The sequence below is a fragment of the Mesoplodon bidens genome (genome assembly GCF_964165515.1).
Source record: "Mesoplodon bidens genome assembly, chromosome: 11".
In the NCBI taxonomy this organism is placed as follows: domain Eukaryota; kingdom Metazoa; phylum Chordata; class Mammalia; order Artiodactyla; family Ziphiidae; genus Mesoplodon; species Mesoplodon bidens.
The window spans coordinates 82,065,699-82,080,561 of NC_138167.1; the positions used below are offsets into that span (position 1 = coordinate 82,065,699).

At 38.3% G+C, this 14,863-nt stretch overlaps 1 protein-coding gene across 1 annotated transcript in view; it reads right to left on the reverse strand.

Moving 5' to 3' along the window:
• The window catches only part of CFAP54 (cilia and flagella associated protein 54), a gene marked incomplete at its 5' end in the record, with an annotated part of 331,419 nt that overhangs the window by 137,171 nt on the left and 179,385 nt on the right, over positions 1 to 14,863 (reverse strand). Inside the window, 6 exon segments of the mRNA XM_081249749.1 lie at positions 389 to 511; positions 5,203 to 5,289; positions 7,697 to 7,879; positions 9,657 to 9,723; positions 12,668 to 12,877; positions 13,176 to 13,263. Coding sequence (XP_081105875.1) covers positions 389 to 511; positions 5,203 to 5,289; positions 7,697 to 7,879; positions 9,657 to 9,723; positions 12,668 to 12,877; positions 13,176 to 13,263 — 758 coding nt within the window.

Genomic DNA, 14,863 nt, shown 5'->3' on the forward strand with positions numbered 1-14,863 from the left:
CAAAATATCCAAATAAAACATGAAGAGAGACCATTTTGACTAAAACTATTAACTAGAAATTATAAGCTCAGACCCAAAAGTCTAAGAGATAGTGGCTGATCAGTGTGTCTACTGAGACTGTCCATGATAACACAAAGTCAAAATTCCACAGTAAAAACCTACTGCAAGACCACGCTCCCCTCCCTGTCATGACACCCACCCTTCTTCCATTTCAGACAAAGGAAACCTTGTCTGATGTTAGCTCTTATCAACCTTAACAAAGAAGTGTGCAGTACCAGAGACTTGTAAATACCCTTTTGTGGAAGCATTCCCCAGATTTTAGGAATGTAGCCTTCAAAAGGACCTTCAAAAGGTTAAAAATAGCTTTGAATCAAATTGGCAGGTTTACCTTCATTCTTCCAGTAGCTTTACAGCCAGCGGGTACTGAAGAAGGCATGTTTTTTCCATAAAAAATCTGGGATATCTCATGAAAGGCTTCGGAAAAGAATCCCAAATCTATAAGGACTTCTATCTATAAAGAAAAGAAAAAAAAGAGATTCTCAATTAAACCATTTGTTTTACTTACAAAATTAAAATTTTAGAGAAAAATCATCAACTTGCCGAGATCCAAAATTTCTGCTTCATATTGGTAATGCATTATAAGTTAATGTTTAGACAACACAGTGGTAGAGATACATGTGTCTGTGTGTAAGCCAGTTCACATGTGCAGGCGACCAAGAAGCTAGTAAATCACATCAAGCGACTTTTCAAAACAATGGCCATTCATGAGATGTGGCTTACTTTATCAGATGCAAACACATTTTAAAAACTAGGATAGACACAGAAGAGTTTTAAAAAATTGAATTCACCCTTTTGTTCCATGGTCAAGCATGGTTTAAAAGAAAGACAAAACAAGAACACTCCTGATTTCTCTAACGCTCTGAGGAATGTCAAACAAACCAGGAGATGAATTCCACAACGCATCAACTGTTCATTTTCTTATCCACAATGGACACTGTTGATTTTACAGACATGTATTTAACAACATTAGTCAATTGGTAACTATATATTGTACATGGCTTATTTTGAATATAATCCAGCAAGACTTTCAATTAGGAAATTACAAGAAGAAATCATCAAATGCATGTGTTCATTCAGCAGGTATACTGAGCTCCTCTTCTGCACCAAGCCCTCTTGGAGGTTACCTCCATTGGGATATACGGTTAGCTAAATTTAAGTGATACATGAAGATATACACAGTATGAACAGAGATAAAAGGTACTGACAAAATACTATTTTTGAAACTGTGGTTAGGAGGGACTTCTCTGAGGAGAAAACCTTCAAGAGAAGGTTTGGGAATGATATGATGGAGGGAGACGTGAAAACTGCTGAGGGGACCTTGACTACAAAGGTCACGTGGTGGCAGGAGCAATCCTGGGGTCTTGGTGTGTTCAGGGAACAGCCTGTGTGGCAGGAGCTTAGGGAGAGAGAAGAGGGTTGGGAGGTAGGTGCGAATGGGGGCCTGTAGACCAGAGTGGAGACTTGGGATTTGATTCCCTGCATGATAAGTGATTGGAGAGTTTTGAACAGGGCAGGGTCTGTACCTTACTTATGTTTTGAAAACATCTAGCGACTTTACAGAGAACAGAGATGGGTAGATTGTGGAAGCAGGGAGTGAAGTACAAACTTGGATGAAGATGATATAAATCTAAAACACAGAAAAAGAAAATCCACTTTATTCTCAACATTATACTCATCTTACTCTCTCTTTTCCTTTAACTACTATCTTAGGAATCTCAAGAGTGTACCAATTTTAAAGAAATAAAAAGAAGGTAAGTTAGAAGGAGACAGGATGTGACAATAACATAAAAATAAAACATAAGAAGTCAGGGGGATATTTTTAATGATGAAGAGAAAACAGCTTGTCTATTGAGCTGCATACTTTGGCTCTTGCCTAAGACACCTTGGGCTCTAATCTCCCTGGTGCCATATAATATCAAAGTAGGCATTAGGGAGTCATTGGAGCTCTTTGCCCCTTGGAGGAAACATTTCCCCGTATCTGTGTAAGGTGTTTCCTCTGGGCTTGACTGTGAGATTGCTGTACATGGACCACCTGTTCAGGCCATCTCTGGTTCAGTTTATCAAACCAATCTGACCATATGAAAAAGCCATGGTGATAATAATGGACATGTATTTTCAGAAACAACGAACACTGTGAACACAAACAAGCCAGATGGGAAAAAGAACCGCTCATAAATCAACCCTTCAGTCATACAAATACAGAACCATTCCCAGGAATGCCGGATATGTTGAGAGTAATAAATCTTTCAGGATGCTGACAGTTCTAAAGTGAAGCCAGACCAGTTGATCATAAAGAGGTCTTAAAGCTTCCCCTGGAAGACACTAGTGCAACTGCAGAGACTTAACAGTGTGATCTACTGCTCTTTGATTTGTCAGAAAGCATCACTGTTTGCTATTTCCTGATTACGACTTTTCTCTCTTCCCACTCACTGACCCCAGTTTAGTTCGGGAAGGTCAGGCAAACTCTGCCTATGGGGGCTATCATCCCTTCCTCTGTATGATGCATTAATTGCCCATTTTCAGTGCTTCTGCCAACACCCTAGCTGCGTTTCCAGTCCTACTATGCTGATAAGATCCCACTCCCATCTCACTCTGTTCCTGACACGCCTACCAGATACATCTGATCACATCCTTCTCCTGATCAAAACGGTGTCATGAATTCCCTCTCCCAACCCAAGGCTACAGAAGACAGTCCATAGTTCTTCACTGGCTTTTAAGCTACTCTAGTACAAAAACAGTTGCCAAGTGCTAACAATCAATAAAAAATAGTTATTTAATCAAAACCTTTGCTCCAGATTCTTTCAGTGCCTCTCTGGACTGCCTTCTGACATGTTACTAGTTGTCACTGCAACCCGTCCATGCTTCTTGCCTCCTGTGACATCAGAATAAAACTGTCACCCAATTCTGACACCACAACCTCCTCCTCTGTCTCACTGCTCAGCCTCCATATTACATCTCGGCTTGGAATTCAAGACTGGGCCCCTGGTCTCCTCCCCATCACGGACCTCTGGTGTCCTCATGTCATCTTCTCCGAACTGCCTGCTCAAGACCTCCACCCTAGTCTAACCCAACCACCTCTGCCCCCTAAACAAGTCAATACTTCCTCACCTCTACATCCTTCACACTACTGTCTGCTGAGAATGTTCCCTTCTTCCCCTCTCCTACTCAGTTAGTTCTATTTTTTTCAAGCTGAAATCTTATCTACTTGGTTAAAACCTAGAGACCCAAAGCCATTTTATTTTTCCCTCTTTCAAACTCCTGGAAGTAGTGTTCATCACACTCGTTTGGAAATGATCAAGTGGGAGGTACACACATTATTCTCTTGTGTGTATGTCCCATCTCTCTTCCCTATTTTCACCTCTTTACAAAAGCAAAGACCATGGGTTACATTTCTTTGGTTAGAGTTACTAACACGGTGCCTTTATATAGGAAATACTTGATAAATGTGGTTTCAAAGATAAAGCAATAAATATTTACCAAGGATCTTCTCGGTGAGTTCCCACCAAACACCAAGGAGAGTGTGGACAGTAGGCACTTGATATATGTCTAAAGATTTTAAACCCAATTCAACAATTAATTACTGAATATCAAGTATATAAATTTATTACTCAAGACACTATACGGATCCAAAAGATGCAAAAGATACAGGCCTTAGCCTCGAGAATTTTGCAGTCTTGAAGAGAGCACTGTTTTAAAAACAGAGAAAAGTTGTATGCAGCTTTTTAAAAACTGTTGTTAGAATTCAAAAGCCAGAGAACTGTTAAGAGTTCAGTAACTCAGAAAGGGTGAACCAGAATTCATGGCTGATTACAAATTATTTATTCCCAGGTTAAAATGTATTATCTTAAGAGCATCACAATTCCTGTTAGGGAAGGTGTTATCTTTACTTAGAAATAGAATGCAATGGACAATTTGGGTCTGAAAACAAGGCCCACAGGCAGGGTCTTGATGGAGAGAGCAGTTCAAAGGCAAGTCTTATTTTCCCTTATTAGAAAATGTGAAGGATCAGGGAAGAAGGGTATTTCCAAAAAAGGAGAAGGAGGGCTAAGCTAGGGGAGTGTGGGAGCCCACTCACCCGCAATTGCAAGAGCCAACCAGGCACATCTTGTCGAAGCCCCACGTTCAGTAACGCCCAGTTGGTAGGCTGAAGTCAGCTGCAGTGGGAGTATTTATACCATGGAAATTGCAAATGTTACAAATCAAAGCTTTTTTTTAGAGTGAGTTGTGAAATATTTACCAGCACACGGCTGACGAAACCATGGGATAGGAGGCAAAAGAGTGGGATAATGGGCAAGAAATATTTTAAACTCAGAGATGCTAAATATTCTATTTTAAGTTGCTGGGTTTGCCTCAACTAAAATTTCCTTATGTTCCCAATTTTCAGTAAAGTCCAATATAGAAATAAAGACCTTGGGTGGATATAGTGTGTGTGTTTACGTGTGTGTGTGTGTGTGTGTGTGTAAAATAGGGAATAGGGTTGAATTCCATATTAGAGATGAAGAAGTGCAGAACAGGGAGCAAATTCGCTGGCTGCTGAAAGGATCCATGTACAAAACAAATTCAACGACAGTGGGAGCCTGCGACCATGTGTGATTGGGAAAAGGGGCAGAGAAAACAAGATGCTTGATGTTCCCCACTCCACATGGGGTTCAAGCCAACTGCACATGAATCTTGAAGGCAGAGAGCCTCCTGACCTCTGGGTTACAGAATTAATTGTAATTTAGTGCCTGTGCATTTTATCACCTCAACTGTCTGTGCAATAAAAAAAAACTTCCTGTATACCATGATATACATAAAGATCCTTAGCAAAAAACTCCCAGAAACTTTGGGAAATGACTCATTAGTCTCCATGAGGAAACCAGTCTTTCAGAAATGGTGATTTCTAGGCTGAATGTTGTCAGGTGAGCCTTGTTACCAGGGGTAGCTGTTCCTCACTTTACTGTGGCCCAAGAATAAAATGATCTAAGCCTTTCTACATGGCTCTTTCTCATACTTTATTAAAATGTCGGGCAAGTTTTTTTTAATATCAGTACAACACCATATATTATTATCAGCTTATGATGATAATAATAAAAAAGTAATTCATGACAATATCTTTAACAGTTCAAAAATATCAAGTGTCTTAAAAAGCTTGAAACATACCTTGAGGATTCTTGCTTCTAGATTTCTGACTAGGTCTTGGCAAATTCCAGAAACAAAATATTGGTACAATGCAAGAAGAGGCAGAATCTACCAAGAGAAAAACACTCTTTGTTTTGAAACGTATTTTATCAAGTTAATAACCTAATAATACAATTTATCCAAATACTGATGTAACAGATGTTATGCAAAATTGTGATTGCTTTTTCCATATTAGAAGACTGTACTGTTTGGTATAAGTGAAATGATCTGCCTAACATATGTTTCATAATTCTATCAGAATTTTAAAGTGCTATCAGTGACTTAACCGTTCCAAGTAGATGCTACTTGATACCTAAAACCTAGGTTTCACATTTCCTTAAGCATGGAAAAATAAAAATCCAGTTAATCATCTTCCTTGAAAAAAAATTATTTCAACATATATGTATGAATTACGGAGGCCTGTGCAAACATTCTAGCAAATGAGCTATCAAATAAATGCAAAATTTAAAGCAAAGGAACTCACATCCATGTCCCCTAATAGCTTCTACTTATTCGTCTCAATGTCAGCTATTTGTCTTCAACTGGAATATCTCCATCATCAAAAAATATTTACAACAGGCCTGTTATATGTCAGACACTGTTGAATGAGAAAAAATCTAAGTCCTTGCCTTCATAGAGCATATATTCTACTGATTAAAACGCAAGCTTACTCTTCATGTAACATTTTTATTTTCCTAAAATTAACCCCAAAGTTCAAATCTTCTTGAAGTCCCATGGATATATGTGAAAGCTTACAGACTATCAATTTTTCAATTGACCAAACCAGTATCCAGCTAAAGGCAGGTGTTGAGGGACAGTTTTGCCTAGACTTCTGAACAGCTCCTGATCTCAACTTAAAACTGAAGCTCAGTCCCTACAACTGGGTCCTGCTCCATCAAAGGCAGATGGAGCAAGAAGGGGGACTGGGATCCTTATTATTTAGCAAACTATTTCCCATGACCCCACAGCAACGGGTCCCCTAGCAAATTTTATATGTTACAGCTGTCTCCTTAGCCACTGGGCTCCTTCTGGAAGGTAGTGTAATAGAAAATGGAAACTGTTTACATCTTGCAAGTTTAGCTAAGGAATCTCATTGCCAGTCAACTGGCGGCTGCTAACAGCAACAGTTTTAAAAAAGGACTAAAACTGGTCTTAAATGATTTCAAACATAACACAATACATTTTTCTACAATGGTGCTCTACAAACATAACACAATACTTTTTTCTGTAATTAATGCAGCACAAAGCGAGTTGGCTATTACCTTTGAGATTGTTTCTTTTCTTTAGTGACAAATAAAAACATACCATTTTATTGCTGCCAATTGCTTAATTATTCAGAAAAATGTTCTCAATTTCTCAAGCTTCAGAGAAAAAAGTCTCATTTCTTTTCCAGGGCAGAGATATGTATTATATATGAATATGGCTAGGCAGCTAAAGGTTACCCAGGGGATAAAAACTATTTCCTAAATCCAGAAATGAATCCCCTTAACAAGAGAGGAGCACTGCTTTGTTATTTTTTTCTAATAAACCATTTTTTGCCAAATCTGCCAAGTATTAAAAGCATGTATCAACCTCTTCACTTTAACACATGACATTATAATTTAACAACTAATATCAGGGGGCAGTAAATCTTTTCAATATAAGGAGAGAGTGAATTTAGAACAAGAGAAAACAATACATGAGAAAAAAGAAAGTAAGTATGAAAATTGTAGAGGAAAGGGAAAGAAGCAGAAAAAGAGGAAGAACATATATTAACAAACAAACATAGGGGAAAAGAGATACAGAGGTAGAGGAAATAGCACAGAGGAAGAAAAAAGGACAAATAAGATAAAGGAGGAAAATATAAAATAACCAACAGAACACCCTAATTTATGTTTAAAATGCAGTCAACTTCAAATTTATGAGATACATACTGTGGCTTATTTCCCTAAAGGAAAAGAGAGTTGTATTTGGATTTTTAAAAAATTTCCTAGGATATTAAGAAGTGTCTGTCTTTAATTTCACAGTTAGAATCTGTTTTTCACTTAGATGTGCCCTTAACACAGAAAAGACAAGACACAAAGATAAATTTATCTCAATAAAGAAATACTCCCAGAGTTTCGATACTGATATGACCTGCATGACTTAATGCAGTGAAGTTATAAGTGCACTAGATTCCTGTGTTTGAGACCAGTGCAACATTCTAGTCAATTTCACCAAATGTCTTTTTAGAAAGGTAAAATAATAGAGTAAAATAAGAGAACAAAATCAAATAGGCATGGCTATTGTACCCAAAAGGCAATGCAAACAGTGATGTCAAAGAAAGAATATTAATTAATATAGTTCATCTTGAAGTACAGATCTGAATCCCGAAAATAGAGTTTAAAAGTTAAATAAGAACTGACCAAAAGAACATTAGTAAAACTTGAAAAGTATACGGTAAGTGGGGTAAGATACCACAGCGAATTAAGATTTATCGATTTTACAAATTACTTACTATTAGATTTTGTTTAGCAAAGTGCAGTTCACGGATTATGTAATACAGACTTGCAACTACAGAGCAGATGTCAGCCCGGTATCTGTCCGAGAAGAGCTCGATGCCGGGAAGAAGCTGAGTGATTTCATACTGAGCATAGCAACGTGCAGCTTTAGGGTGTAGAAGTGTGGTTCTAAGCAAACCCTGTAAATGAAAAAGGTGAAATGAAGAGCTGGAACTTGCATCTGCAACAGCAAGACAGAAAGATAAGTACATGTATTACTTCCCAAAGTGCTTTGCGTATGCCTAGCACACTGTATCCTGTAATAAATGATACTTATCAATATCCTCATGACTATAGGTTCCGAATGGTTTTACCACTCAAGATGGGCCTTTTAAATTCCATGGTAGTTGAAGAATTATCATTTTAAGAAGAAATTATTATATTAAGTTATCATTTGTTGACGGTCAATTTTGTGTTGGGCACTCTTGGTAAATTCTTTGTAAATATTATCTCATTTAATCCTCACTTAACCTACCCCTAGAAGGAAGGATTATTATCTCACAAGTGATATAACTGAGGCTTAAACAATTAACTTCTCTGAGGTCACACAGCTAATGATGGCAAAAAGAAGATTCAAAGTCATGTCTATGTAACTCAAAAATCTATGTTCTTTCCACTATACCAACCTATAAGTAGAGGAAAGAAAAACGTATTTCAGAAGTCTAAATCAAGCAGAGGTAATTTTGAATTTTTATTGAATTAAGTAAAAAGTTGATTTGTTTAATTGACCAATATTTCTTAGGTAATTTATATGACCAACGTTGTACCAGACATTCAGAAACAAGATGAATACACAAAATCAAATTGTACATTTAGGAGTGTTTCTTATGTTATCTTAAACAATTAACATTTCTTGATGACAAATGCATCATAAAGTTATTTTAATGTATATATCTGGAACGAATTTTAATCAGATTGCTCATTAAACTTATGATACCTAGTCTAGAATATTACACAGTTGTTTAATTTTTCGTTTTACAAATTTTCTTTAAAATCATAAAAAGAAAGGCAAGGTTTTAAAAATAAATCCCCCAGCTAATTTTAATTTTAAGTGTCATATTACAAAGAAATGATGTCCATGTTTAAGCAAAAAATTACTTATTTCTAAAACATAAACAGCATTATCTTCAGGAATGAGGAATATCAGAAGTAAAGGACGCAATAGAAGGAATCCAATTAGGATTATCATTCCCTTTGCATCCTTGCCTCTTCCACCTTTTCCCTTTGAAGCACATGCCAGAAGTGTATGGAACATAAGAAAATTGAAAACTCTGGCCATATGCTCAGAGAAGCCTTTCTCAAAGATCTTATCTATCCAGATTTCATAAGCTATTAGACTCCTTAGAACAAGGCTGTCCCATCCTTCAAAGTAAAGAGAACCTTCAGGAGATTGCAGAGGCCCCTGGCTATGTTCCCAAATCTTAGATGTCTTATATTTCAGATAAAAGCTCCTTTCTTCTTCAGTAAAGTCAAACCCAAATCCTAAGAACTGCAGACACTCTACTTCTATAGTCTTCAACTTATTTTTTGCTTTCATTATATGGTATATTTTACATCACGCAATTGAGCAAAACTTTATTTAGAGATGAGGCAACTTAAGGCAACCCTTTAGACTCAGTCAGACTCGCTTCACTGCTCATTAGTAACATGACATTACGAAGGACAGGAGACTCAGTTTCCTTATCTGTAAAACTCCTCCTTCTGTAGCGAAAATGAAAAAAGTGACTCTGCTGAATATTATGCCACAGGGGTTCAGCCATCGAAGGAAAGATGGGCTTATGATATTTAAACAAGGTTCATGCTATTTCCCTACGTGCAAGTTTTATGAATATGCTAAACCACTGCTTTTTTTTTTTTTTTTTTTTTTTACTGACTGCATGGTCCGGCTACTGTAGAAAGGTATATAGGAAATGTTACCTGAAAGAGTAACCCAGACAAAAGGCAACAGTTGGTTCTCTTTTCAACGTCCAATGTCTGAATAAATCTAAGTATTAGAAAAAGAAACATTCATAGACAATGTTCCAAGACTATTTTTATATAAATACATCTCTAACACTCATAGATTTTCCAAAATTAAAATAGTCTTTGTGATTCTAAAAGTGCTACATACTCATACAAGATCTAGGACATAGAAAGACAGAAAAAAAATGAAATGAAAAGTCACCTATAATCCTACCACCTAAACATGATTTACTGGTAACATTTTGGCCACTTTCCTTCTAGATTTTCTTCTACATACAATAATACACATAATAATACACATGCACACTCACAGTAAGACTCAAATTACGCAATACATATTATTTTATAAACAAATTTTCTACTCTTGGACATAATGAGTTACATCATTATTTTACAGATTTTAATATTTTTATCATATGCATGTACCATAATATTAAAATATTCATCTCCATTTTGGTTTTTTCCAATGCTGAAATAAACATTGTTGTACCTACATTTCTGAGCACTTGTCCCATTAATTCCACTGGATAAATCCCTAGAAGTGGAATTTTGGGGAAAAGGAGGTGCACAATTTTAAATCAAATTTTTGATGAGTACAATTTAAACATTTCCTCCCACAGATTTAAACAGTGTGTTTCCTCACCAGCAGTATATTATGGATCCATCGATGACATTAAGTCTTTCCACCAAAGATTAAGGTAATGTCTCTGCGTTTACTACCGTCTCGTGTTATGTCCCTTAGTAGAGTCTGAGTTTTCTTTCATGGATCTTGAAACTCAAATTTGCAACTGTAAACCACATTACCTTCTTCTAAATCTTATGTCAATCACACCAGTGGGCTTCACTATATTAATAACTTCGTCAGTCTGAGTTCAGCTTCTCTATGTGGTGCTTTACCTTGTGAACAGTGTGGGGAGAAGTTTCTTCTCCTCAAGGAGTCCCCAAGAACAGCCAAAGCTCCTGGAGTATCACAGAGCCTGTGGAAGTCAGACTTCCAGCTGGGTAACCAGGAAATGACTTTCTGTTGATTGAAAACCACTAAGTAAAAACTTCAGAGGCTCAGAGAAGCTGAGGTGTCCTCTGGCAGGAATGCTATAGCTGTTCTTTTCAAGCTGGGAACCTTCCTCAGCCTTTCTATTCTTTGCTGCCAAGCTCTACTAACTTATAAACTCAAACTTGCGCGGGGATCGTGTGTGCGTGTGTGTGTGTGTGTGTGTGTGTGTGTATAAGGAAGAGTTCCATCCCAGGAGTGGTAAAAAAAAAAAAAAAATCAAACTTGACAGTTTTTAAAAAATCTTTAAATGTTTGATATTTTTAAAGTGGTAATTCCATACTTCCCCTGTCCAAATGCTAATTTTCTGAAAACAGTGTGATTATTAACTAGGACAAGTTATTATTTTTAAAAATTTTCTCTACAGCTCAAAATACTATGCAGATTTTTGCCTACCACACCCTAAAATGTAACTAGAGAGGTAAAGGAAACCTGTACCTCTACTCTCTTCATACTTCCTAAATTTCTCACATTAATCAAATATTTAAGATATCCGTGAGTGCTAACTAGGTACGAGGCATTGTGATAGACTTTCCCATATGTTACATGGGGCAGGTTGAATAATGGTCCCCCCCAAAGAAATCAAAGTCCTAATCCCCCAAACCTATGCATATGTTACTCCACGTGGCAAAAAACAAACAAAAAACACCCCAAAACCAAAAAACTTTGCAGATGTGATTAAATTAAGGGCCTTGAGATAGGGAAGTTATCCTGAATTACTGGGTTCAATGTAATCACAATGATCCTTGTAAGAGAAAGGCAGGAGGGTCAGAGTCAGAGAAGATGTGAGGACGGAAACAGAGCTCGGAGAGAGAGAGACAAAGATGACAGGCTCTTCGTCCTGAAGACAGAAGATGGAGCCGAGCTGAGGAATGCAGGAGGCCTCTAAAAGCTGGAACATGCAAGAACAGATCGTCCCCTAGAGACTCCAGAGGGAGCTCAGCCCTGCCAACACATTGATTTTAGGACTTCTGCCCTCCGTAACTATAAGACAATAAATTTGTATGGTTTTAGGGCACTAAATTTGTGGTAATTTGTTATACCACTAATAGGAAACTAATACAGTCTGTGTTATGGGCTAAATTATGTGACCCACTGCACCCCCGAAATTCACATGTTGAAGTCCTAACCCCTAGTGCCTCAGAAGGTGACTATACTTAGCAATAGGTCTTTAAAGAGGTAATCATGTTAAAATGAGGTCATTAGGGTGGGCCCTAAGCCAATATGATTGATGGCCTTAGAAGAAGAGGAGATTAGGATGCAGACATGCACGGAGGGAAGACCATGTGAGGACAGAGTGAGCGGACAGCCACCTACGAGCAGGGAGAGAGGCCTCAGAAGAAACCAGCCCTGTCAACACCTGGATCTCGATGTCAAGCCTCCAGAATTGTGAGACGATAAATTGCTCACAGATTGGTATTCTGCTGCTAGTCTGTACTAGCAAACTAATACAGTATGTCATGTAATTCCTGTCACCACAGTTTACAGATGAGAACAACTGAGGCTCAGGCAGGATCAGTAACTTGCTGGGGGCCCTGAAGTTAGGCCCTAGTCAGCCTGCCTCTACGTTGTTATTCCTTCTCAAATACCAGCTGTTCATCCACTCGTTCATTCATTCAACAAGTAGTTATTGAATCCCATCTCCATGCCAGGCACTCAGGATACACTGCTGAACAGAACAAGGACCTATGCCTACGTGGTTCTCACACTCCAGGTGTGGCAGGTGTTAACAGGAAGAGGAGATGGCCATCAACAAGAAACAGCACAAATAAGTAGACCGTATACGCCTGTATGATATGGACATAGCTGCCCGGGAACCCAGTGTGTGTGAGGTGTGGCACCCTACATGGCACGGGTGGGCAGCCCACAAAGGAGACGACAGCTACGACACAGACTGCTCCATCGTCACACTCACTGTGCTATCTTCGCTGATATCACCGCCCCTTGCAAGCAGCCCCAAATGCCAACTTTGGACAGAAACTCCTCACTGTAGTCTTTGGAACCTGGAGGTGAACAGCTGTCAGTGGCATTGGTGAGTGAGCTGACATACTCCTTCCATGTATGGAGCACGTCTTGTTTTCTGAATATGTCGTCAAGAGCTTGACTCCAACATTTAAAAGCAGCCCTAGAACAGAAAGAGAGCATATGCAGCAGCACGTTTTCTGAGATCCGTGTTATGAAATCTATCTTCCAAAAGGGAAGGCAAATGCACTGAAGAGACATTTTAATTAAAATGTTAGAGAATGGATCTATACCATTTATGGCTCATAACCATTTCTCTCAGGTAGCATTTGATGAATAAAATGCAGCAATGGAATATTATCAACAGACTAAAATTTAGGAAAGGCAGTATTTTTCACAATAATTAAACATTTTTTCAGCTGAACAAAGTTTCCCTTGTTTTACTGACTCCTAAAAACTACCTTTTCTTTTGTGCGAAGACAAGAAGACTTCCAAGTTCATGCAATGCCTGAACGTTAAGACTTCTTTCATTGTTGGTTTGAAGAACATCTGTATTTTTCATCAAGTGAAAGAACAAATGTCAGTCCCTGGAAAATATTTCCTGTATATTTGCAAGAATATTTTAAATTGCCTTATACCTTAACTGTGTAGATAAGCAAACTTCAAGCTAATAGAGCCTTTAAATGTCACACAATGTGGGTAGAGAAAGAGAGCAAACTACGTTCTATTTTAATGTCATGGAGTGGGAGATGGGGTCAAAGAGGTGGGAAACATGGAGGAAGTACAGTAAGAGTCGGGCAGGTTGAGATGGTGAAGGAGAAAAATCCAGAAAAATTGTGCGGCAGAAAGGGCTGGGTATACATATGTGGCAATGTGTGTGGCCGGAATACGCTTTCTGGGGAGGGTGAAGAAGCGGGTAGTGGTAAGATTACGGAGGCATCTGAGTGCCACGTGGAGAAATGTGGACACTATTCTACAGCACATGGGAAGCGTTGAACAGTTGGGTTTTGATCAGGGATGTGACAAGAGCACAGCACTTTGGATTCTTCCTTTACCCCAATGCAAAAAAGCACATCTTGAATAGTACCTGAATTTGTTGTTTTCTGATGAATACATGCATTCCAGGATGTGCAGCCAAAAAACCCAACTAACATGGCAATGGTTTCTAACGAGGGCAGCAATGTCCCCTAGAGGGTATTTTAGAAATTTGAGGAGGGTTTTGTTAGTTGTCACAATGGGACATCTGCTAGTATTTCCTAGGTAAGGACCTGACACTTGATGGCCTGCCATGCACAGAACCTTCCCCCACAGTGAGGAAAAAGGTGAGAAACCTATTTATAATTATTTGAGTCTAACATCTAACTTCATTTCATAGAAAGGGTATGTTTGCGTGTGTTCAAAATGCTCTGAGTTTTCCAGAAATGCAACCACTGTAATATTTTGTTTTGTCCAGAATGGCCTAGATTTGCCATTTTAGAACATCATGTCACCAAAATTAGCAATGCTGATAGTACTTGAGTTACCAATACACCTGTATCAGTCTGCATTCGTAGCTGTCACATTCATGTGTATCTTGTATACTTTACATACTATATGCGAGCATCTGATTGCTTCTCTATACCTCTAGTGCCTAAGCTCTTACATACCAACAAATAGATTCTTTTATTATAAAGTTATTTCATTTGATTTACCCTTCATTTTATATTTAGAGCTTTATATTGATTTTTAAAAATAATGTGCACAGGAAGAATAAAGGGGGAGTTACAAAATGTCTGTTATAAAAAAAGGGGGGACGTTGGGTCTACAACATGGGCTGAATTTATACTGCTGAATTTGTAGAAAAACCAAATCAAGTGGAAAGACAAGGAAAATGGAATCAGCCAGGGCAGAGCAAAAGCACATAACAGCGGCCACATCTCGACAAACGGTTCACAGATTCAGTTAAGGTGGGATGGATGGGACGGTGCCTAGAATCTCACAATGGTGACAGCCAGTCTGGGAAAGTGGGGGATGGGAGGGGCTGGAAGCTGCTTGTCTTGACGCTGCTTGTCACTGTCCACGAGGGTGTGATGAATAGATTCTATGTTCAAGCTCTTTCATCCTACTTCTACAGATAACATTTCAGTTACGGTCTAGCACAGGGAACTAT